The following is a 26779-nucleotide window of genomic DNA, read 5'->3' on the forward strand; positions in this document are numbered from 1 at the left end:
AACGGTGAGCAAAAATCCCAGAACCACACAGGGGGACCTAGTGAATGACCTGCAGAGAGCTGGGACCAAAGTAACAAAGCCTACCATCAGTAACACACTACGCCGCCAGGGACTCAAATCCTGCAGTGAAAGACGTGTCCCCCTGCTTAAGCCAGTACATGTCCAGGCCCGTCTGAAGTTTGCTAGAGTGCATTTGGATGATCCAGAAGAGGATTGGGAGAATGTCATATGGTCAGATGAAACCAAAATAGAACTTTTGGTCAAAACTCAACTCGTCGTGTTTGGAGGACAAAGAATGCTGAGTTGCATCCAAAGAACACCATACCTACTGTGAAGCATGGGGGTGGAAACATCATGCTTTGGGGCTGTTTTTTCTGCAAAGGGACCAGGACGACTGATCCGTGTAAAGGAAAGAATGAATGGGGCCATGTATCGTGAGATTTTGAGTGAAAACCTCCTTCCATCAGCAAGGGCATTGAAGATGAAACGTGGCTGGGTCTTTCAGCATGACAATGATCCCAAACACACCGCCCGGGCAACGAAGGAGTGGCTTCGTAAGAAGCATTTCAAGGTCCTGGAGTGGCCTAGCCAGTCTCCAGATCTCAACCCCATAGAAAACCTTTGGAGGGAGTTGAAAGTCCGTGTTGCCCAGCGACAGCCCCAAAACATCACTGCTCTAGAGGAGATCTGCATGGAGGAATGGGCCAAAATACCAGCAACAGTGTGTGAAAACCTTGTGAAGACTTACAGAAAACGTTTGACCTGTGTCATTGCCAACAAAGGGTATATAACAAAGTATTGAGAAACTTTTGTTATTGACCAAATACTTATTTTCCACCATAATTTGCAAATAAATTCATTAAAAATCCTACAATGTGATTTTCTGGAGAAAAAAATTATTCTCATTTTGTCTGTCATAGTTGACGTGTACCTATGATGAAAATTACAGGCCTCTCTCATCTTTTTAAGTGGGAGAACTTGCACAATTGGTGGCTGACTAAATACTTTTTTCCCCCACTGTAAATACAACATATAACAGGATCAAAGAGCTATGGCATGGATGAGCAACTTTGGTTCTCATAGGACAGGGGTGTCAAACTCATTCCATGGAGGGCCTAGTGTCTTTTAAAAATATTTGTATTAAGCCCTAGACAACCAGATGTGGGGAGTTAATTAATCAATCAAGCGCAAGAGAGGAGTGAAATCCCGCAGACACTTGGCCCCTCCGTGGAATTAGTTAGACACCTGTGTCGTAGGGCCTTAGTGTCTGCTGGTTTTTGTTCTTAAATTTGAAACCGCCGTCTGATTTAGACCAGGGAAACCAGGTGTGGGCACTTGTGTCCAATTAGTGTCAGATGAAAGAGAAAACCAGCAGACACGGAGTTGTTCACCCCTGAGCAGCAGTAGAGTCAAGCACGGCAGTCAAGCCAGGCAGCCCCCCTCACCAGGTTGTTCTTGGTCTTGGCCACGTTGGGGTCGTCAGGGCCCAGCCTGCGTTCGTAGATCTCCAGGGCCCGGCAGTAGTAGTACTCCACCTCCTCGTACTTGCCCTGGTTCTGGCACAGCAGGGCCAGGTTGTTCAGCTGCTTGGCCACATCAGGATGGTCCTTGCCCAGCACCTATATAGGAGGCGAGAGGACAGAAGCATCAACCAACGTGAGTTGAGGAGCAGCCAAATAATCATTGGAACATTTCTTGAGATTTCTGGAAACATTGATGTTTTATGGCTGCCATGAAACCATTAGAATTGTTATGGGACAGAGTGATGGCATACTTTTTTTACGAACCTCAGCTATCATCAAAGCTACAAAAAATTAATTATCATGTAATATGACCTCATATCAACGTCTCGCCATGTTAAAAATGATAATAATGAGCTAGTGATGAACCAGTGATGAACTTCGGTTATAAGCGCCACCTATGTAAAGTTACTTTTCAATTCCAGATTGCGACATTTGCAATTGTTAAGTATATTCATTAGTAATATTGCTAATTGAATGTAGCACAGTACAAATTAACTGACATTGTATCATTGTACCAAGTATGTCTACACTGGTTATGAACTGCACTGGACCTACCTTCTCCCTGATCTCCAGAGCCCTCTTGCAAAGGGGCTCAGCTTCCTTGTACTTCCCCCTCTTGCCATACAACACTGCCAGATTGTTCAGTGTCGCAGCCACCTGAGAAACAGAGAAGGATTAGTGAGCAGCTTTCATCATGTTATGTAGCTGCTCTGTGCCTGCATTGCGGTGAGTCAAACAAGGGAGCCTGTACCGTGCTCCCAAAAGTGCAACTACAAACGTGTCGTCTTATAGACCCCTAACACCACTACATATTGACATTAATTTAATTGACAATAGTCATATTGACATATCACCTTTGGGAGCATTAACACTAGAGTGAGAGAGCACCTTTTGCATTCCTTTTATGCCCGTGTACTTTCCAGGAGCCAGTGATGTGGATGCGTATAAATGCATATTCACTAACTTCTCTCTGGCTAGATGCCTGCCCAAGTGCTGACACAACCAGATTTGCCATTAGGAACGTGCTAAATAGTACATTCCTGTAATGTATTAATGGCCCACATGTTTTAGGATTAGCCAGCCTTTGGAGCCACTGATGGCAGTTTCAACCTGACCTGCTCCAACCCATGATGAACAAAAAAAATTCAGAAAAGTCCCTTTCGTCTAGTGAGAAGAGATTGCTCCATCCGGTATACTAGCTCACCGCAGGGTGGTCTTTCCCAAGGGTTTTCTCCCGGATAGACAGTGCATCGTTGAGCAGGTGAGCCGCCTCCTTGTATTTGTTCTGGTCCCTGAAAAAAAGAAGGAAAATACATTAAAAAAAGAGATCCTGAATAAACTCGGTACAGAAGGGAGAAGCAGTGTGTAGGTAAGTGGCATAGGTGGTTATAGAGGTGTTACATTATAAGGATAAAGGATAGCAGTGTGATAACTCGGCTCCAGCAGGAGAAGGGTTAATATGGTGGCTGCAACACAAAGACCAACGCAAAAGCACACACCTGTAGACCAGGGCCAGGATGTTGAGCATGGTGGCCACGTCAGGGTGGTCGTGTCCAGATGTCTTCTCCAAGTCCTCCAGGGCCTGTTTGCAGAGGGGCACGGCCACCTCGTAGCGGCCCTGGGAGGCATACTGGATCACCAGGTTGTGGAGGGTCCTCAGGCGGGCCGGGATCTCATAGCCACCCTGCTGGGCTGCGGCCACTGCTGCGCTGTTATGCTGGTGCGGCACTGAAGGAGAGAGACAGGGGAGGGACATATGCTGTTTGTTCATAGGTTTAGGCAGCTGCTGCAGAGTTTTATGTTCGTATAATGTGGATTTGGAATTCTCTCATTTGCATACAATCCAAAGAACATAAGAGTTGAAGACCAGTAAAATGCCAGTTCTGTGCTGATAAAATGATCAGATTTAAGGTCCTCAGCTCAATATTAGAGCAACACAAGTTCAAATATGGGACCTTAAATAAAAAGAAAGAAATAAGATGACGCAGCAGGTTTTGTTGTCTGACGTTATGCACCAAAGCAATGAACATACAATTAAAGGAAAGAATCTATACTAAGCCGATACTGTATGACGACATAGGATATGGTTGTAGGTAGACAGACCACTTACTTCCTTGACTGTTTTCCTCCTCATCATTGGGGAAGAGGTCATCTAGTGTATCTTTAGGAGGCTCTCCATCTTTCTCCTCCTGGAGAAAAACGTTCAAAAAACAATCCGTCGCTTATTGGCACTTTCATCGTTTCATCTTGGAAATTATACTTTTTTTTAAAGGCACGTGTCTTTGGTTTAAGGAGAGGAATTCTAATTCTATACTCAGTGCCAGTTACATTTGCCAAGATCCACCCCACAGTTTACAAACAGCCGGGGCAGCGCTTTTGACTAGAAATTAAAGTAAATTTTGTGCCTTTAAATCCCAGATGGCCACAAGAAATTTCCATCGAATTGAGAGTAAAATGTTTGACAGACAGCATATGAACATCCATGTCCCTGGTCTCTCATGGAGACTCACCACAGTTCCCTTCAGGCTGAACTAGAAAAACCCCACCTACCACATTCATACCCCCTGTCCTTGCATTCTCAAACACGTACTACAATTAGAAATATATTCAACAGCCGACATCATTTGAACAGTGCTAAATTCCAGTCTGGACTACATTTGGTACATATTAACGGGCTCTCTTCAAAGTGTATAAATGTTAATGACTAAATGAATTGCCTTACCAGCAGCCAAGGGACAGATGACTTCCGCCCACCATAAACTTTAACCAGTTCATAATGGTTGGGGCGAATAAGGTATTATAAAAAGAGAGTGAGTGAGACCAATTCATTTACCTTGGCAGCCTACATTGCTCATGTAAAGGGAGAAAGAGAGAGGGAAGAACAAATAAGAGTACAAGAGGAGCAAAATGGCTCTTTTATGACAAAATACGGAGCTTGTCTGTCTAGTTAACTAATAGGCTGCTACGCTTTACAAAAGACAACTCATTTAATCTCGTAGGGAGAATTCCACAGCCATCAATTCGCTCAAAAAAATTATCTTGCACATAAAGAGATTCAAATCCTGGTTGAGAATGTAGACTACAGGCAGGAGAGAAGAGGTCAAGTATTATCGATAGGTCACAGTTGCAAACCCCAGCAGCGGCTTCATCAGCTGAGGCTTATGCCATGCCTGATTACTTGCTTTTGTGCTTGCGCGCAAGCAATCGTGTTGTCCATTCAAGTATGGGTGTATGGGAGTGCATAACAACTCACAATAGGGGACACGTCCTCGTCGAACTTCTTGAGCTGGTTCATGAACTCCAGGTGCTTCTTCTCTTCTTCCAGCTGGGCCACGTTCTGCTCGCTCTTCTGCAGCTTCTGCTGGGTGCCCGCCAGCTCGTCCCGCAGCCACTGGTTCTCCTGGCACAGCCGACGTACCTGGGCACGCAGCTTCTGCTTCTCCGACTCCACAGCGTTCAGGTGGGCAGACAGGGCCATCATCACCTGATAGAGAAAGGTGCATACATACATACATACAGAGGGATCAATTAATGATGTATCATTGTACAGTGGTTCCTCAATTAAAATGTTTTGAGCTTATGTGGTAGATTGTGGTAAATTGCCTCTTTCTGTCATTGCACCACACTATCACAAGGGGGAGTTAGAATGCTGATATATCGGTAGTCTAAACGGTGGCACAAATTGTCTATCTTTTCGTAAATTAATGGAGGTGTGAATGTTTCAGTCCGAGAGTCTCTTCTCTGGCACTAGAGTTCTGCATCAGGCAAAAATAATTATAGCTGGCGACTAGTCACTAGCACTGCATCGCAGTGCTAGCTGTGCCACTAGAGATCCTGGTTCGAATCCAGGCTCTGTCGTAGCCGGCCGCGGCCGGGAGACCCATGGGGCGGCGCAAAATTGGCCCAGCGTCGTCCAGTGTAGGGGAGGGAATGGCCGGCAGGGATGTAGCTCAGTTGGTAGAGCATGGCATTTGCAATGCCAGGGTTGTGGGTTAGATTCCCACGGGGGGCCAGTATGAAAAAATAAAATAAAAATGTATTCACTAACTGTAAGTCGCTCTGGATAAGAGCGTCTGCTAAATGACTAAAATGTAAATGTAGTCCTGGAGTTGAGAAAGAACTTTGGTAAATACAATGGCTCAATTACACTTGACATGTGGACTGACGATTTTTGAAAAATGGGCACGGTGGGCCTTTGGTTTCTCTCCCTCTAAAAACAGAAATCAATCATTCTAAATAATAAACTGGCTTTCTTTACCACAGTGGGAAAGAGTGATATCCCCTCTATTTAAAGAACGTTTCTGAAACACGGAGTCCTTCTTTGCTGATGTGAAGAAGAAACTGAATGAAAGCGAGTCCCTTGAGGATAGGGAGGGGAAAAGGGTTGCCCATATTTTCAAGACCTGAGCTACTTTATTTATTTATTTTATTTATGAAATGTACTCGTTTATTTAGTAAATGTAATATATTTGTTTAGCCTTGGCCTATTTAGTAGGCTATTTCACAGCATAAAGCTATATTTGTCAGCACAAAGCTGACTGACTCACTCAATCGTGGCTTTGGATCAAAATAAATAAGTACCAACATTCTTTCTGATAGTCTTTAATAAATAAATGTTTTCACCAAGTTAATCTGCTCATGTTGTGTGTGTGTTCAATTATTTGTGACATTGTGGTTACAATGAAGAATGTAAATGAAATAAATCCTATTCATAATGAATAATCAGATGCGTTTTGCAAGCTTGTCCTTTTTCCTTATTAATTGTTTTTGTACGATTTTATATTTTTAGACAAAACAAAACATACACATAAAACAACAACTGCATCACACCTGCCTAGACCCACCTGCTCACACCTCCATCTCCAGCATCACTCTCCGCCACATGGCCTCAAACTGCACCATTTTGTTTCTCTCCATTGCCCACATGCACTTTCAACATTTGGATAATAAAGCATATAAAGGCTGACATTTGTTGAAGTATACGTTTTTTTCAAGATGATTGACGAGAAAGGTATCGTCCAACCCATTGGGTATCTCACTGCACCCTTATATGCCATGTCTTGAAATATGCAGACAGACGGATTAAAAGTTAATTTCCATTGTAATACTTGACAGCCAAATTTCTAACTCCACCCATAACTTTTGGACTTTATAACATTCCCAGAAGGCATGGATTATTAAAACCTAATGAAAAATGAACCTGCTAATCTAATTGAATTTACTGCAGGCCTAAGACTTACGGGAAGATTATATTGAAGATAGAAGCAGCCTCAATGTGTTCCGAGAGCCGATCCGTTACCCAACAAAATAATATCAATTTATTTAGCCTAATTGTTTCCTTCATTCATTAATTTGTCTGCATGTCTATTCAACATAAAAAGAAACCATGCCATTAATTAAGAAAATTTACACTACCGTTCAAAAGTTTGGGGTAACTTAGGAATGTCCTTGTTTTCTAAAGAAAAGCAATTTTTTTGTTCATTAAAATAACAAATTGATCAGAAATACAGTGTAGACATTGTTAAATGTTGTAAATGGCTATTGTAGCTGGAAACGGCTGCTATTTAATGGAATATCTACATAGGCGTATAGAGGCCCATTATCAGCAACCATCAGTCCTGTGTTCCAATGGCACATTTTGCTTGCTAATCCAAGTTTATCATTTTAAAAGTCTAATTGATCATTAGAAAACCCTTTTGCAATTATGTTAGCACAGCTGAAAACTGTTGTGCTGATTAAAGAAGCAATAAAACTGGCCTTCTTGAGACTAGTTGAGTATCTGGAGCATCAGCAATTGTGGGTTTGATTACAGAATCAAAATGGCCAGAAACAAATAACTTTCTTCTGAAACTCGTCAGTCTATTCTTGTTCTGAGAAATTAAGGCTATTCCATGCAAGAAATTGCCAAGAATCTGAAGATCTCGTACAATGCTGTGTACTACTACCTTCACAGAACAGCGCAAACCGGCTCTCACCAGAATATAAAGGAGTGGGAGGCACAACTGAGCAAGAGGAGAAATACATTAGTGTCTAGTTTGAGAAACAGACGCCTCACAGGTCCTCAACTGGCAGCTTCATTAAATAGCACCCGCAAAACACCAGTCTCAACGTCAACAGTGAAGAGGCGACTCCGGGATGCTGACCTTCTAGGCAGAGTTGCAAAGAAAAAGCCATATCTCAGACTGGCCAATAAAAATAAAAGATTAAGATGGGCAAAAGAACACTGGACTTTTTCTTTGCAACTCTGCCTATAAGGTCAGCATCCCGGAGTCGCCTCTTTACTGTTGACGTTGAGACGGGTGTTTTGCGGGTACTATTTAATGAAGCTGCCAGTTGAGGACCTGTGCGGCATTTGTTTCTCAAACTAGACACTAATATATTTGTCCTCTTGCTCAGTTGTGCACCGGGGCCTCCCACTCCTCTTTCTACATTTACATTTACATTTTAGTCATTTAGCAGACTCTCTTATCCAGAGCGACTTACAGGAGCAATTAGGGTTAAGTGCCTTGCTCAAGGGCACCGACAGATTTCTCACCTAGTCGGCTTGGGGATTAGAACCAGCGACCTTTCGGTTACTGGCACAACGCTCTTAACCACTAAGCTACCTGCCGCCCCCCTATTCTGGTTAGAGCCAGTTTGCACTGTTCTGTGAAGGGAGTAGTACACAGCGTTGTACGAGATCTTCAGTTTCTTGGCAATTTCTCAAATGGAATAGCCTTCATTTCTAAGAACAAGAATAGACTGACGAGTTTCAGAAGAAAGTTATTTGTTTCTGACCATTTTGAGACTGTAAATCAAACCCACAATTGCTAATGCTCCAGATACTCAACTAGTCTCAAGAAGGCCAGTTTTACTGCTTCTTTAAATCAGCACAACAGTTTTCAGCTGTGCTAACATAATTGCAAATGGGTTTTCTAATGATCAATTAGACTTTTAAAATGATCAATTTGGATTAGTAAACACAATATGCCATTGGAACACAGGACTGATGGTTGCTGATAATGGGCCTCTGTACTCCTATGTAGATATTCCATTTTTAAAAAAAATCAGCAGTTTCCAGCCACAATAGCCATTTACAACATTAACAATGTCTACACTGTATTTCTGATCAATTTTATGTTATTTTAATGGACAAAAAAAATGCTTTTCTTTCGAAAAAAAAAGGAAATTTCTAAGTGACCCCAAACTTTTGAACGGTAGTGTATATATTTTTATGACAACTCAATTTGCTTTAAAGAGCCTTCTAATATTTGACAACAAATAAATATACTAAAACAATAACTTCAAAAACAGTACATTCATCACTGGAGTTCTTCAAATTGCTGTGCAGGAAAAGGATGTCATCCACCGTGCCTGGTTGCAGGCTCACAGCTGGTTTCTCTCTGAATCCACAAATCCATCTGTAGGCGCTGCTTTATCCTTTGGAACCACACACTTACCAGGTGGACCAGTAGGCCTCTTGAAGCAATAGAGGAAGTCAACAAGATCCACAAGTATTCTTTCACAATAGCTGGCCATACAGTGATATGAAAAAGTATTTGCCCCCTTTCTAATTTTCTCTACTTTTGCATATTTGTGATACTGAATGTTATCAGATCTTCAACCAAAACCTAATATTAGATAAAGGGAACATAAGTGAACAAATAACACAACAATTACATATTTATTTCATAAACAAAGTTATGCAACACCCAATTCCCCTGTGTGAAAAAGTAATTGCCCCCTTACACGCAATTACTGGTTGTGCCACCTTTAGCTGCAATGACTCCAACCAAATGCTTCCTGTAGTTGTTGATCAGTCTCTCACGTCGCTGTGGAGGAATTTTGGCCCACTCTTCCATGCAGAACTGCTTTAACTCAGTGACGTCTGGGTTTTCAAGCATTTCAAGTCCTGCCATAACATCTCAATTGGGATTAGGTCTGGACTTTGACTAGGCCATTCCAAAACTTCCAATTTGTTGCTTTTTAGCAATTTTCATGTAGGCTTGATTGTGTGTTTTGGATCATTGTCTTGCTGCATGACCCAGCTGCGCTTCATCTCACAGATGGATGGTCTGACAATCTCCTGTAGAATTCTCTGATACAGAGCAGAATTCATGGTTCCTTCTATTAAGGCAAGTCGTCCAGGTCCTGAGGCAGCAAAGCATCCCCAAACCATCACACTACCACCACCATGCTTGACCTTTGGTATGAAGTTCTTACTGTGAAATGCAGAGTTTGGTTTTCGACAGGCATTACTGGAACCATGTCGTCCAAAAAGTTATACTTTTGAATCATCTGTCCATAGAACGTTCTTCCAAGAGTCTTGATGATCATCCAGGTGCTTTTTTGGCAAACACTGCATTCCACAGTAAGAACATCATACCAAAGGTCAAGCATAGTGGTGGTGGTGTGATGGTTTGGGGATGCTTTGCTGCCTCAGGACCTGGACGACTTGCCTTAATAGAAGGAACCATGAATTCTGCTCTCTATCAGACAATTATACAGGAGAGTGTCAGGCCATCCATCTGTGAGCTGAAGCTGAAGCGCAGCTGGGTCATGCAGCAAGACAATGATCCATAACACACAATCAAGTCTACATGAAAATTGCTAAAAAGCAACAAATTGGAAGTTTTGGAATGGCCTAGTCAAAGTCCAGACCTAATCCCAATTGAGATGTTATGGCAGGACTTGAAATGCTTGAAAACCCAGACGTCACTGAGTTAAAGCAGTTCTGCATGGAAGAGTGGGCCAAAATTCCTCCACAGCGACGTGAGAGACTGATTAACAACTACACTAAGCATTTGGTTGGAGTCATTGCAGCTAAAGGTGGCACAACCAGTTATTGAGTGTAAGGGGGCACTTACTTTTTCACACAGGGGAATTGGGTGTTGCATAACTTTGTTTATGAAATAAATATGTAATTGTTGTGTTATTTGTTCACTTATGTTCCCTTTATCTAATATTAGGTTTTGGTTGAAGATCTGATAACATTCAGTATCACAAATATGCAAAAGTAGAGAAAATTAGAAAGGGGGCAAATACTTTTTCATAGCACTGTATGTTATCTGCAGTTTTGAGCTGCACTGTCCCATTCTGTGGTAGATAACATCCACTCTTCGTTTATGTAATGGGCTGTAAGGCACAAGTATCCTATTTTTCGAAAATCGTCAGTCCACATGTCAAGTGTAATTGAGCCATTCTATTTACCCAAGTTCTCTCTCAACTCCGGGACCACCTGCCAGCTGATTTTTTTTGCCGGATGCAGGACTCGAGGGCGATAGGAGAGAGACCGACTGAAACATTCACACCCCAATTAATTTGCAAAAGGATAGTCTAATAGCTTGGCGTGTGAAAAATCCCCCAATTTGTGCCACAGTTTAGAATACCGATAGATGCTGCAGTCCTATTGTAAAGTGTAGTCTAATGGCCAAAAAATTGCAAACTTGCAATGTATTCGATGCTTAAGTACTCTAAAGTTTTACATTTCTAAGTCAATATCACAGACCAGATTTTCCCTAACGAAAATTGCATCAACCCCTACAAATGTATTAATAATCCACATCATAATTCAAACGAAATTAGCTGTAGCGAGAGGAGAGACTGCATGTTAAAGACAAATCCGAAAGAATGTGTCTTTAACCCTGCATTAATAATATAACTTATTTTGAACAAAAGCCAGGAATGAGTGAGTCACTCAGCCCTATGCTGTTCCTGCTTCTGTTGCCTATTTGAGTGTTTGTTTAATATCCTACTGATTCTGTGATCACCAAGCTTCATGCAACTGCCAAAATGTCGGATAAAGCAATTTCACAAATCCGGCTCTTTTAAACTTTGCTATGCTGTATTAAAGGCTTTACCATTTTTTTCTCCATTACAACAGACTCTGGTATTACTTGTACTTTATTCAGTATCGTTTACACTTTCCCAAACTGGCAGATAAATGACATTGTAATCTAACAGCACCTGTTTGTCATGCAACCGTATCTCCTGCACTTTTGACAATGATTTTACACGAGGCCTAATTCACACGATGCCTAAAATACTTCTATCCAATAGGCTAATAAATAATCACATTTTTCCTTTCGATTATTTGATTAACCTATATCACGATATTTCAAGTTATCCCTTTGGAGCACATGCAAAAGCAATTTGGAGTTGTTGAACGGGATTGACAAAATGTATTACAATTTAATTTCAATGAACTGAATGATGAGAATGAAGAAGAGTGATTGAATTTAAAACAATATTGTAATAATTGCTCTTCCTCTGTCCTGCGCGCACACTAAAAAATACACTTTGTTTGTTTCTACTTTGTCAGAAGAAGCTGTAACTGGACTGTGGCCTATTACTTACTAAAACTATTGTTATACTGTAAGGTTTCTATTCTAAGAGAAAATTAAATGTTATGTTATATTCCATTATATTCTTAAAATATATGTTGACTGAATGTACGCAAGTGATGCCAACTGTAAAATGCATTTTTGTTTTTCTTGGAATAGAAACACCATAATATTAATCAATTTAACGAAGCTAAATTTCTAACAGTATAAACAGCACAACAAATACATTTACAAACAAATGATAATCAATCCAATATAGTCTGTTCTAACAAAAAAAGGTTTTAAAGTCTCTAGTACAGCCAATATTAAAACTGTCAAATGCATTCGTAAATTCAATCGCTTTAGCCGACATGTTGCGGTTTATTCATTGTTTAATTATTCAAGGCTCCCTTTGTTATTTCATTTTAGAACTAAAATGCTTGACTGTATTTAAAGACATTGATGACTTGTATGCTGTGTGATGACATGTACAAATGAATGAATGATTGATATACTGTATATTGAAGTAGTAAGTATGTGATTCAGCCATGCCTCAGGACTACCTGGCCTGACGACTCCTGGCTGTCCCCATTCCCAGTCCACCTGGTCATGCTGTTGATCCAGTTTCTGCTGTTCTGCCTGTGGCTATGGAACCCTGACCTGTTCACCGGGTGTGCTACCTTGTCCCGGACCTCCGCTCTCCCTCGTTTGCTCTCCCTTTCTACCGCACCTGCTGTCTCGACATCTCAATGCTCGGCTATGAAAAGCCAACTGACCCTTACTCCTGATGTGCTGACCTGTTGCCCCTCTACAACCACTGTGATTATTATTTGACCCTGCTGGTCATCTATGAACGTTTGAACATCTCGAAGAACGATCTGACCTTAATGGCCATGTACTCTTATAATCTCCACCCGGCACAGCCAGAAGATGACTGGCCACCCCTCAGAGCCTGGTTCCTCTCTAGATTTCTTCTTAGGTTCCTGCCTTTATAGGAAGTTTTTCGTATCCACCGTGCTTCTACATCTGCATTACTTGTCCTTTGGGATTTTAGGCTGGGTTTCTGTATAAGCACTTTGTGACATCTGCTGATGTAAAAAGTGGTTTATAACTACATTTGATTGATTGATTCAGAATGAAAAACGTGTGGCAGCGGTGGATTCCTGTGGCCAGAGAAAGGCAGGCTATATAAGCCATAGAAAGATTAGTTAACTTCCAAACATGAAACTCTGACGCATGCAACATTAACACCCTTTAATGTTAACTCATGGGGATCCCCCAAGAATGGATTGTGAAACCGTGCTATAATCACCCCAAGTCTCTCCCGTATGGCTTACTCTCTCCATATCGCCCAGGGACCCTCAACCCTTGACCCATCCCCGGGTGCAAGTCTTACCTGCGCCTCGCCCAGCCCCAGCTCGATCATCTCTACCGACTTGCGCAGCAGGCTGGACTTCTCGTGCACCAGGTTGGCCTCCTCGTCCTTCTTCAGGCAGCGGATGGTCTCCAGCAGGCTGTGCAAGATGGAGTTGTGCTCGCTCTTCAGCGCCTCCAGGCCCTGGATCACCAGCTTGGTGTTGGAGATGATCTCCTCCTGGGACAGCTTCTCCAGTCGGTCCTCCCTGGGGTACACCATGATTGACATTGCCTGGTGGACCTAGGACCTAATACACTTAGAGGCTGGTGGAGGGAGGGAAGTGGAAGAAAAGGAAGGTTAGGTCACGCTTAGGGCAGTGGTTCCTTCTAATGCCATGACCTCACTTTTGGGGATTTTCTTGGACCTATCAGAACAAAACAATAGCCTACTTCTTTTCACAAGCTGGTTTTTAGTGACACAGGAGGGACTAACCACTACTACCCTCCATTTGTGAAACTGCTTTAGGGTCAAGTGGTGGAATTCACACCTAAATTGTCTGGTCTCGTTACGAGCTACACATAAAGCTTGTCAACGGGAAGTTTAATAATGCTGCAAGACAATAAGAGTGATGCTCCTGTTAATAATTTACAAAACATAAAATGACAAATCTTCTATAGGCTATAGAACAGTCAAAGTAGTAGCTATGCGTTGTTCTACGAGATTCCAACATCTTGAGACTTCCACTGTCTTTTTCAGCAGAAAAAAAGCACAGCTCAAGCAAACTTTCATTGAGGTTGCTCCGTTTACAATCCACGCTACATGTTTTGAATTAAACTGGATAGAGATGTATGAGAAAATGGAAGCCTTGGGATACAAAACGAAAGGGTAGGAGTCCAATCTAGCCCACAATCTCTACACTCCCTGGAATCGACAAGGCCAGAGGAATTAAACACTTGGCTCTCTCTGCCTTCACAAGATGGTCACGTGATTATGCTTGGTGTGGGCATAGCCAACAGAAAATTAGGCTAACCCCCGAGCATTTAGCCCTGAGTTCACCATCAAAGCGCTTGTAGATAATTATGAGTAGGCTGTTGTAGCCGGCTTAATGTGCATTTCCATTGTGGAAAAATTCTGCTTTCGTCACTCATATTGGTTTTCTTATTATAAAACATAAAAACAGGCAGATAACTAACTCTGGGGTGATTTTTGCATTTAAATTGAAATATCCCAGTACAATTAAAAGGTCTGTTTAGATCCATGGTAACAGACTGACAGAAAGAGCACCAAGAGCCAATCATAAAATGAGAACTAGTCCTGCACTGTGCCTACGTATCGTTTCACCTGGATGCACACTGTGCGAATGCAAACAAGCACGCACACAAACAGTCTAACAGAGTAGTACAGTAGGCTACTAGCTTGCATGACATTCCTTTCATATTAAAAACAAACATGGCATTTCAGAAAGCCTTCTAAAAATAGGTTGACTATCCAGCGAAAGCCTATAGATTCAGAAGAACACAGAATTGCTTTAAAGAATGGAATTCATTGATGCTCACATAACTCTTCTTGCTTAGATAGACTGAAGGCCTTTAGACGATAATGGACGCATCCTGACTTGAGATCCACGCATATAACTTCAAATTTCGCAGAAACCTCCTTTTGAAATCAACGCAAGTCCAATTTACACACAAATATTTAAAGTTAGGATAGGGCCCTTAGATCTCCATTCTATAAAACCCAGTAAGCTTCCGAGAAAAGTCAAAAGCAATGTTCTTCCGGTGTATTCCAGCACAAAACAAATGTTGTTTTGAACATCCTAGACAACCAGTTACGGAGATTGAATGAAAAGCCCTGCTGAGTCGTTAAAAGGGGAGAGGGAGGTTGTCTCCTTGATGTGACACCCCAAGGCTAAAGATACTTTTATAAACCGGCTTTTATAAACAGCTGGTCTGATATGTCTCTTCAAGCTGACATTTTCCAACCAATCTGACAATGGTGAGTCATGGCAATGAATCATTGATGCTGGTCCAAATGCCACGCAACCCCTTTCAGAGGCAGAAGGAGCAAAAGAGAGCGTGAGAGCGTGAGAGCGAGAGAGACAGAGAGAGAGAGACAGAGAGAGAGAGAGAGAGAGAGAGACTAGCACAAGTAGAGATCTGCTGAGATAATTGTCTCTCTTCAGTCTCTTGGCTTTACTTGCAGCTTTGCCAGCAAAATGAATGTCTTGTTATGTCTGGTATTACAAATAGATGGGCTACACAAATGTCTGCTGAAGAGGGAATGGAAATTCCAACCCGTCTGGTTTGAGAGCAGTAAATCAGACATAGTGGTATCAATAGGATGTGCAGTCCATTCGGAAAGTATTCAGACTGCTTCTCTTTTTCTACATGTTGTTACATTACAGCCTTATTCTAAAATTGATTAAATAAAAAAACGTTCCTCGTCAATCTACACACAATACCCCATAATGATAAAGTGAAAACAGGTTATTAATTTGTGCAAATGTATTAATTTTTGCTATGAGACTTGAAATTGAGCTCAGGTGCATCCTGTTTCCATTGATCATCCTTGAGATGTTTCTACAACTGGATTGGAGTCCACCTGTGGTAAATTCAATTGATTGGACATTATTTAGAAAGGCACACACCTGTCTATATAAAGTCCCACAGTTGACAGTGCATGTCAGAGCAAAAACCAAGCCATGAGGTCGAAGGAATTGTCCGTAGAACTCCGAGACAGGATTGTGTCGAGGCACAGATCTGGGGAAGGGTACAAAAAATGTATGCAGCATTGAAGGTCCCCAAGAACACAGTGGCCTCCATCATTCTTAAATGGAAGAAGTTTGGAACCACCAAGCCTCTTCCTAGAGCTGGCCGCCCGGCCAAACTGAGCAATCGAGGGAGAAGGGCCTTGGTCAGGGAGGTGACCAAAAACCTGATGGTCACTCTGACAGAGCTCCAGAGTTCTTCTGTGGAGATGGGAGAACCTTCCAGAAGGACAACCACCTCTGCAGCACTCCACCAATCAGGCCTTTATGGTACAGTGGCCAGACAGAAGCCAATCCTCAGTAAAAAGCATGACAGCCCGCCAAAAGGCACCTAAAGGACTCTGACCATGAGAAACAAGATTCTCTGGTCTGATGAAACCAAGATTGAACTCTTTGGCCTGAATGCCAAGCGTCACATCTGGAGGAAACCTGGCACCATCCCTACAGTGAAGCATGGTGGTGGCAACATCATGCTGTGGGGATGTTTTTCAGCGGCAGGGACTGGGAGACTAGTCAGAATTGAGGGAAAGATGAATGGAGCAAAGTACAGAGAGATCCTTGATGAAAACCTGCTCCAGAGTGCTCAGGACCTCAGACTTGGGCGAAGGTTCCCCTTCCAACAGGACAACGACCCTAAGCACATAGCCAAGACAACGCAGGATTGGCTTCGGTACAAGTGTCTGAATGTCCTTGAGTGGCCCAGCCAGAGCACGGACTTGAACCCGATCAAACATCTCTGGAGAGACCGGAAAATAGCTGTGCAGCGACGCTCCCCATCCAACCTGACAGAGCTTGAGAGGATCTGCAGAGAAGAATGGGAGAAACTCCCCAAATACAGGTGTGCCAAGCTTGTAGCATCATACCCAAGAAGTAGAGGCCGTAATCGCTGCCAAAGGTGCTTCAACAAAGTACTCAGTAAAGGGTCTGTATACTTTTTAAATGTGATATTTCATTTTTATATATGTGCAAACATTTCTGAAAACCTGTTTTTGCTTTGTCATTATGGGGTATTGTGTGTAGATTTTATCAATTTTAGAATAAGGCTGTAACGTAACAGAATGTGGAAAAAGTCAAGGGGTCTGAATATCCTTCCGAATGCACTGTATTTTATGGAAAAACAAGCTTGAGCTTTGCAATGCATTTTTTTTATCTCTGTACAATTCACAAACTAACTACATTAAGACATTAGCAAATAGGCATAAGAACTCCAAATCAATATGGCCCTGAACCTGTATCGATTCAACATGAGACCTAAATTCAATCCTGGGGAATATGATTCCCTATTTGTGCAAGGTTACGCATAGGCTAGTACCTTTTCTTATACATATAGGCTATTGCAGTAAATGGGGGAGGTTTTAGGAGTTTACAGCATTTCTCTCTGATTCATTAATTTCCTCCTTCCTCGAATAGGTCAGACACATGAGAAATCTGATGGACGATAGATACTCAGCACAGTACGAGGCCGTTCCTTCTCTTGCTAGACCTGGTACTGTCGAACCTGCCGTTTCTACTTGTAGAATCGCAATGATCGGCAATGGCCGACTTTGAGTCAGAGAGCATGAACCTCCACGTGGGGGAGCTGACAGGAGTGACAAGAAAAAGGAAAAAAACAGGGCACTTTCCAGTGTAATCCACCCTCTTTTCTAAAACAATAAAGCTGCAAAATATTTTTTTTTCTAGAGCAAGTCTTTACAACTAGCTAAGGAATTTTGTGCTTGAAGGATTTTTTAAGTTAGGTTTGATATGCACTAGCTCATTAATTAGCTAGCTAATGTTTGCTTGCCAACTGAGCAAGGCTGTCACACACTTCATATGAAACGAATGGGGTGGTAAGTGCTGCACAATGCACACAACACAAAATGATTTACCAAGCGAGCTATCTAGCAAGATGAGGAAATAATTAAATTCACTATCCATTATCCCATACTGCCAGTGCCAGTTCCCTTGCTAGCTAACGTTAGCTTAAGGGTTAGTATCGCCATTTGTCAGTAGCACAGCATAGCTAGCTTCTCCACTGAATCTCAGCAGCTTACAGGCAGCTGCTTCATTCAAAAATGAATCCATTGTGATTTATTTATAAATGTTGCTAACTATGCTAGTTATGGCCATCTAGCTAGTATCAAGAAGGGCTTACTACAAATACTAGCTAGCTAACAACATTAGCGCCGCTTGCTAGTTAGCATTAGCAATCTTCAGCAGGCACAACCCAAACAAGCTACTGCCACCTTGTGGTGTGGCGTATTTACGGTGGTTAAACTGGGCTATATGAACAACAAAAGGTTAACTGCCGACACTCTAGGCAGAGGTGCTAAGTACCTATCGGCAGTCAGATTTCTCGGTGTGTCTGACCCTTTAGATGACATTCAGAGACAATGGAAAGTATTTCCCCTGAGTGTTGCGAACCATTCAACTGGAGATCAAAGCACAACCTTATTCATGCTTAAATTCCTTGCACTGGTAAAATCGTTATGTGAAACAGGCAATGATAGGAATACATAGGAAATGGAAGGAATAATAGTCAATGGAGATGTTCTCTTCAAAGTGTAGCAGCTATGAATGTTTCAGATTTTGTCTGTTTTGTAGGCCTCTTTTTATGTACACTTTTGACTGACATCAAGGGGGTAAGGGCCCAACGTGATTTCAAAAGTCATAGTCCAAGAGTGTACATTTTACAGCATCACAAGGGTAAATTATAGGCCTATTACTGTTTGTGTCAGCTTGCTTCGAGGTTTCCCCACCATAGCATACATTTATTTGACAGAGCACGTTGAAAGGAAACTTCACTGCAAACTACTATGAAAATAATTACAGAGGAACAAAAGCTTTCATACAGTACTGTATGTCTTCTGGGTGTGTGCATTTGCGCACCTGTCTGGTAAAAAACTGTAACTAGGGGACCAATTTCTTCCTTTTATCTCACTCTCTTTCAGATCCAGTTAATATCTGACTGCTGTTGTTATGAGGTGTCTGCAGTCCAAAGGTCACTTAATTTCTTCACTGGCCTCGATTTACCTTCTCCACTCCAGTAAAAAATTCATTTGTGGAATATTAGGTTTTTACATTGTGTAAAAGCACAATTTCCCTGTTGAGATGCATTACATAGAAGAAAACGATCTGTGATTCATTCATTGCGATGATCATTGATCTCCTGAAGAAGCTATCCCTTTTCCTTTCTTTCTGTGCCCCCAAATGTTTGGATATACTGGTAAAGTTGCCAGGTTGTTAGCCAATGAGGTAACATTGGTTATTGACGTCGACGAGCAAGTAGTGTAATGTAAAATGCGGTCCAGTCGATTCGCTATAAGAAGACCTGGTTGGGCTACAGGCAAGCTGTTTTCGCTGCAGTAATGGTGAAACCGTAACGCACTCGTTTGTTTCTCTAGGGCACTTGGAAACAACGGTACAGCGAAGCCTTATCATTACAGTAATTATTATCTGGGAGATTTTTTTTCATAGTCGCACAGTGCTCCCAAAATAAAACTCCTGGTCGCACGAGACCAATGGGATGCTCGAGGAGGGTCATCACACACTATTGGGTCCCACAGCTAAATCTTTTGTCTCATATGCGACCAAATTAGTCGCACTTTAGAGCCCTGTGGGGGCTGCTCTTACACACACTAAATACAGTAACACATTAACACACACACAAAATACAGAAACAATACACACAGACAAGTCTGTCAAGATATAGAACATCAAATCAATGCCCCTTTTAATATTATACTGAACAAAAATATAAAACGCAACATGTAAAGTGTTGGTCCCATGTTCTGAAATAAAAGATCCCCAACATTTTCCATACGCACAAAAGCTTATTTATCTCAAATTCAGCACAAATTTGTTTACATCCCTGTCAGTGAGCATTTCTCCATTGCCAAGATAATCCATCCACCTGACAGGTGTGGCATATCAAGAAGCTGATTAAACAGCATGATCATTACACAGGTGCACCTTGTGCTGGGGTCAATAAAAGGCCACTAAAATGTGCAGTTTTGTCAACACAATGCCATAGATGTCTCAAGTTGAGGGAGCGTTCAATTGGCATGCTGACTGCAGGAATGTCCACCAGAGCTTTTGCCAGAGAATGTAATGTTAATTTCTCTACATAAGTCACCTCCAACATTGTTTTAGAGAATTTGGCAGTACGCCCAACAAGCCTCACAACCGCAGACCACATGTAACCACGCCAGCCCAGGACCTCCACATCAGGCTTCTTCACCTGCGGGATTGTTTGAGACCAGCCAGCTGATGAAACTGAGGAGTATTTATGTCTGTAATAAAGCCCTTTTGTGGAGAAAATCTCATTCAGATTGGCTGGGCCTGGTTCCCCAGTGAGTGTGCCTGGCTCCCAAGTGGGTGGGCCTATGCCTTCCCAGGCCCACCAATGGCTGCGCCTCTGCCCAGTCATGTGAAATCCATAGATTAGGGCCTACTCAATTTATTTCAATTTACTGATTTCCTTATATGAACTGTAACTCAGTACAATTGTTGAAATTGTTGCATGTTGCGTTTATATTTTTGTTCAGTTTAAATAAAAGGCTTTTACACGGACTGTTATCAATAGAGCAAGAACAATCACACTGTTCTTTCTTATGCAGTGTTACATTCTGTGACCCGAGACAAAAACACAGATGCTGCTATATGTATGTGGTTACATACCTAAATTGGTTAATTCCTCGTAGAACAGCCAGGAACTATAGGAGCCTTCTCGATGTACACACACACAGCTGAGACAGCAACAGCAGCAAACCTATCTCAACAGAATTCCCAGATGAGCGCGGCAATATGGTTTGGGATAAATGCGTGGAAATGTTCACTAGAACGACGCCATTTCATCGCGCACGACTGACAAACAAACCCTTTGACGGTACATTCTAAGTAAATATCAGGGCGACCGCAATGATAAATGGTGTTTCCAACTGAGCTTATTTTCTTCAATCACTGAGCGAGCTCCTTTTAAATCCAAAATGTCTTCCATGGATATTGATCTCCCAGCATCCACAGCGAAAGTTTTGAATGACGTCGTCATGTATTGCCTGTTTTCGGGCGTGGCTGCAGAGAGGCTGTGTGTCTGTGGCACTGACTGACCGTATGAATAACAAATCCAAATGCATCATTTCCATAGATACATCATTGGTCATATATAGATAAATAAATCCCCCTTTTATTAATTTGAATGTACACATGCTTTCGACTATTCTACATAGCAAATACATAAAATGTGATGATTTGATTTATAACCTAGTTATAACAAATATGTAATTAAATAGGCCTAACCAAACACATCTTTTTTTTTTCATCCAGATGTTCGAATACAGTAAAAAAGTTTTGTGTTTCACAACTTCATGTTAAATGGTTCCTCACCCTGAAAGTAGTCTATGGGAAAAACTATAATCAATGGTTCGGTTGTCTTTGAACATCCACTAAAATCTGTAGGTAACATTAGCCACGACTAGCTAATAATAATCAAAGGAACAAGCAGAGGCCATTTTTTAAAAATCCTTTAAAGGAAATATATTAAACAAGCAGTCCCCAAGAAGGAAAGAGATCAATAGTTTCTAGTAAATCATTGTGTGATGCATTTATTCATATGATATTTTAGAAATATGTAAACAAAAAACAACAAATGATAAAATGGCTATGAACGTTCTCATGCCACGTTCAAGACAATTAGGAACACAGAAACTCCTACATTTGAACGCAGCATAAGAGTTGCGGGGTAAACCACACATCACTCGAGGAACAACATTAATACTGTGTTCAAGACAACTTGGAACTCGGGAATTTGAGATTAGTAAACTAGTTGTAAAGAGATGAGGTCCGAGTTTCCCACTTGGAAATGATCAGAATCAACCAATAGGAAGCTCTATGCAAAAAAACGTACGCAAATTCAAGTTGTCTTGAACACAGCATAAGCGTAATTCAGAGTCCACAGACACAGACACGTGATAGTCCGGTGTCCCATTGTGACTTAGCTGACAGATGAGATCCACTTTCAGCGATCATTTGTCTAACCACGTTAGCTTTGCCCAGAGTGGCTCAATATGTGGTTGCTAGCCAAGTGGTTGCTAGCAAATCGACAGCATGCTAGGTATCAACACCCAATCCAGTAGGGGCTGGAAGCTATAATGAACTTCGATTAGTCAATCACGCCACGATATTGCAGAGTATCCCGCCCTGTTCACGTTCCCTCGCCCATGCTCACATTGCCCAACGGTCCCCTGCCCACTTCGCTTCCCTCCATTGAAAATTAATGGCTTCTGTTTTTTCATCGCCCCCTATCGTCATCAGTGGATACCTACTGTGGACACGCAGCTCGAACATGCACCTTCAAAAAATTGGGCGTGGATTACTCACTGTTACCTTACTAAATTCTGCTACGTTTTTTCAAATGATTGGACCTTAAAGGTTGTATTTCCAGACAGAGGAGAAGGACACCACAGAAGACCTGTATAATGACATCATCACAGACAACGACCTGATCGAACCTGGTTCTCCTGTGACAATCACCCCGACCTCAACAAGCAACCCATCACTCACCAGCCAGCACCTGCAGCAGCCTTTCCACCATCTGTATGTAAGTACAATCCTCATTATCTTATATGGAGCTACTTGATTGTCAACTCATTTAGTAACCACACCACCAAATGAAACAGCAGATTCCCATTTTTGAATTGTTCTGTCACCTCTGTCCTGAGCTACTACTAACACCACAAAACCTGTGAGACCTGAGGCAGATAGACCTGCAAAAAGGAAGAAGCATATAAGTCCAGGGGATCAACAGGGAGAGAATGTTGCTGACAACGAGGATGAACGATTCATGAATGTCATCATCGACCTCCTCGGGAAGCTACCGCCTCAACAAAAGACTTCGGCCAAACACAGAATGCATACTCCACCTATTGTATTCGATAGGCAAAATCCAGATAGATAACTTCTGAAAAACTGGTCCCAGAACTACATTATATATACAAAAGTATGTGGACACCCTTCAAATTAGTGGATTTGGCTATTTCAGCCACACCCGTTACTGACAGGTGTATAAAATTGAGCACATGGCCATGCAATCTCCATAGACAAATATTGGTGGTAGAATGGGCTTACTGAAGAGCTCAGTGACTTTCAACGTGGCACCGTCATAGGATGCCACCTTTTCAACAGTTTGTCAAATTTCTGCCCTGCTAGAGCTGCCCCACTCAACTGTAAGTGCTGTTATTTTTAAGTGGAAACGTCTAGGAGCAACAATGGCTCAACCACGAAGTGGTAGGCCACACAAGCTCACAGAACGGGACCGGCGAGTGCTGAAGCGCGTAGCGCATAAAAATAATCTGTCCTCAGTTGCAACACTCACTACCAAGTTCTAAACTGCCTCTAGAAGCAACGTCAGCACAATAACTGTTCGTCGGGAGCTTCATGAAATGGATTTCCATGACCGAGCAGCCGCACACAAGCCTAAGATCACCATGCGCAATGCCAAGCATCGGCTTGAGTGGTGTAAAGCTTGCTGCCATTGGACTCTGGTGCAGTGGAATGATGCTTCTCCATCTGGCAGTCCGAAGAACAAATCAGGGTTTGGCAGATACCAGGAGAACGCTACCTGCCCCAATGCATTGTGCCAACTGTAAAGTTTGGTGGAGGAGGTATAATGGTCTGGGGTTGTTTTTCATGGTTTGGGCTAGGCCCCTTAGTTCCAGTGAAGGGAAATCTTAACGCTACAGCATACAATGACATTCTAGACGATTCTGTGCTTCCAACTTTGTGGCAACAGTTTGGGGCAGGCCCTCCTGTTTCAGCATGACAATACCCCTGTGCACAAAGCGAGGTCCATACAGAAATGGTTTGTCGAGATTGGTGTGGAAGAACTTGACGAGCCTGCACAGAACCCTGACTTCAATGTCACGGATTCAGCCGAGGCTGCCCCTCCTCCTTTCTCGGGCAGGCTTCGGCGTTCGTCGTCACCGGAGTACTAGTATCTATGTTCGACTTGTTTTGTCTTAATTGGTCACACCTATTTAACCCTCTGTCTCACACTGTGTGTTGTGCATGTTTGTTCATGTTTTGGTTGTCGTTAGTGTGCGGGTTTGTTCCCTCCCTGCGTGGAGGTTGTTGTTCATTATTTTACCTACGAGTAAAGTACGCCTTTTGATTAGCTCTGTGTCCTGCGCCTGACTTCGCCTACCGCATTACACTGACGCCTTGACAGAAACACGCACCTTAACATGGAGTCAGCAGGTACAGCAATGCCAGCCGGATCGATGGAGGAACGCGTCCAACAACAAGCGGCCATGATCCAGGCTCTCGGCACCGCGATGGAACGAGTGGTTAATACCATGGAGCGATGGGAGAGAGGAGGTATCCCTATACCTCCTCCAATTACACCACCACCAACACCGCTGTCCACCTCTTCACCATCTGGGTGAAGAGGGCATATGACGGTACAGCTGCTGGGTGTCAGGGTTTTCTGCTCCAGGTAGAGCTCTACCTGGCAACCATCCACCCGGCTCCCTCGGGATACGAGAGCGTGTCCGCCCTCATCTCCTGTCTGTCCGGTTAAGCGCTGGAGTAGGCCAACGCCGAGTTGCGGAGTTTACCCGCCGCTTTAGGGCGGTATTCGATCATCCACCAAAGGGGAGAGCGGCGGGTGAGCGTCTATTCCACCTCAGACAGGGGAAGAGGAGCGTGCAGGAGTTTGTACTGGACTTTCGGACTCTGACTGCCAGCGCAGGATGGAATGAGAGGGCCCTCATCGACCACTACCGTTGCAGCTTAAGGGAGGACGTTCGTCGGGAACTGGCCTGCAGGGACACCAACCTAAACCTGGACTAACTGGTGGATATGTCAATCCGACTGGATAACCTGTTGGCCACCCGCGGACGTCCGGATCAGGGGCCGTCCATTCCATCCCCCAGCACCTCCGACCCTACCCCTATGGAGCTCGGAGGTGCTGCTATGAGGGGAGGGCCTTCAAGGAGTCGAGGCAGTAGGCAGAGCACTGGTGGACTGTTTCAGGTGAGTAGGCACCCAACTCACCCAGAGCTTCCTGTTGCGCATATGTGTATAGATGTTGTATTTCCCGAGTTTTCTTCTCATTCCCAGCATAAGGCGCTAGTAGATTCAGGCGCAGCTGGGAACTTTATTGATCGTCAGTTTACCCGTAAGTTAGGGATTCCTATTGTGCCAGTTGATGTGCCCTTCCCTATACATGCCCTAGATAGTCGCCCTTTAGGGTCAGGTCTGATTGGGGAGGTCACAGCGCCTCTCTGGATGAAGACGCAGGAGGGGCATGAGGAAACAATTAGTCTATATCTGATTGATTCTCCTGCATTTCCAGTGGTGTTGGGGCTTCCCTGGTTAACTTCTCATGACCCCACTATTTCATGGCAACAGAGAGCTCTCAAGGGATGGTCAAGTCAGTGCTCGGGGAGGTGTGTAGGTGTTTCCGTAGGGGCAACTACGGTGGAAATTCCAAACCAGGTTCCCATCATGCACATTCCACCTGAATATGCCGATTTGGCTCTCGCCTTCTATAAAAAGAAGGCGACTCAATTACCACCCCATCGACAGGGGGATTGTGCGATAAACCTCCAGGTAGGCGCTGCGCTTCCCCGGAGTCACGTGTATCCTCTGTCACAGGAAGAGACGGCGGCTATGGAAACATATGTCACCGAATCTCTGAGGCAAGGATACATTCGGCCGTCCACTTCCCCTGTGTCATCGAGTTTCTTTTTTTGTGAAGAAGGATGGTGGCTTACGCCCGTGCATTGACTACCGTGGTCTTAATCAGATCACTGTAAAATACAGCTATCCACTACCTCTGATTGCGAGTATGACGGAGTCATTGCACGGGGCGCACTTCTTCACGAAATTGGATCTCAGGAGCGCGTACAACCTGGTGCATATCCGGGAGGGAGATGAGTGGAAGACAGCATTTAGTACCACCTCTGGGCACTATGAGTACCTCGTCATGCCATACGGTTTGATGAATGCTCCTTCAGTCTTCCAATCTTTTGTTGATGAGATTTTCAAGGACCTGCACGGACAGGGTGTATTAGTGTATATTGATGACATTCTCATATACTCCGCTACCCGGGCCGAGCATATGTCCTTGGTGCGGCAGGTGCTTGGTCGACTGTTGGAGCATGACCTGTATGTAAAGGCGGAGAAATGTCTGTTCTTCCGAGAGTCCATCTCCTTCCTAGGACACCGCTTGTCCACGTCAGGTGTGGAGATGGAGATTGACCGCATTTCGGCCGTGCGTAATTGGCCGGCTCCAACCACGGTGAAGGAGGTGCAGCGATTCTTGGGTTTTGCCAACTACTACCGGAGGTTTATCCGGGGCTTTGGTCAGGTAGCGGCTCCCATTACCTCCTTGCTAAAGGGAGGACCGGTGTGTCTACAATGGTCAGCTGAGGCGGACAGGGCTTTTGGCCATCTGAAGGATCTGTTTACTTCGAATCCGGTGCTGGCTCATCCGGATCCTTCCTTGGCATTCCAGGTTGAGGTGGACGTGTCCGAGGCTGGGATTGGAGCTGTACTGTCTCAGCGCTTGGGTACGTCACCAAAACTCTGCCCCTGTGCTTTCTTTTCTAAGAAGCTCAGTCCGGCAGAGCGCAACTATGATGTGGGGGACCGGGAGCTGTTAGCTGTGGTTAAAGCTCTGAAAGTGTGGAGGCATTGGCTTGAGGGGGCTAAACATCCTTTTCTCATTTTGACTGACCATCGTAATCTGGAGTACATCCGGGCGGCGAGGAGGTTGAACCCTCGCCAGGCAAGGTGGGCCATGTTTTTCACTCGTTTTGTGTTTACTCTCACTTACAGACCAGGTTCCCAG

The 26779-nt window shown here is 43.4% G+C and overlaps 1 protein-coding gene across 2 annotated transcripts in view; it reads right to left on the reverse strand.

Annotated features, from left to right (window-relative positions):
• The window catches only part of LOC121572369 (kinesin light chain 1-like), a 38895-nt gene extending 17944 nt beyond the window's left edge, over positions 1–20951 (reverse strand). The window contains exons 1-8 of one of the 2 annotated variants that reach the window (XM_045211690.1): positions 20608–20951; positions 13221–13504; positions 4777–5007; positions 3634–3712; positions 3023–3251; positions 2728–2815; positions 2079–2180; positions 1446–1619 (exon numbers count right to left, since the gene is read on the reverse strand). In XM_045211690.1, the coding sequence (XP_045067625.1) occupies positions 1446–1619; positions 2079–2180; positions 2728–2815; positions 3023–3251; positions 3634–3712; positions 4777–5007; positions 13221–13469 (1152 nt within the window). In that variant the 5' untranslated portion in view covers positions 13470–13504; positions 20608–20951. The remainder of the gene's footprint in view (positions 1–1445; positions 1620–2078; positions 2181–2727; positions 2816–3022; positions 3252–3633; positions 3713–4776; positions 5008–13220; positions 13505–20607) is intronic. The other variant, XM_045211691.1, reaches the window with a different exon arrangement.
• Positions 20952–26779: the final 5828 nt, after the last annotated feature.

This window comes from Coregonus clupeaformis, chromosome 38, assembly GCF_020615455.1.
Source record: "Coregonus clupeaformis isolate EN_2021a chromosome 38, ASM2061545v1, whole genome shotgun sequence".
Lineage (NCBI taxonomy): Eukaryota > Metazoa > Chordata > Actinopteri > Salmoniformes > Salmonidae > Coregonus > Coregonus clupeaformis.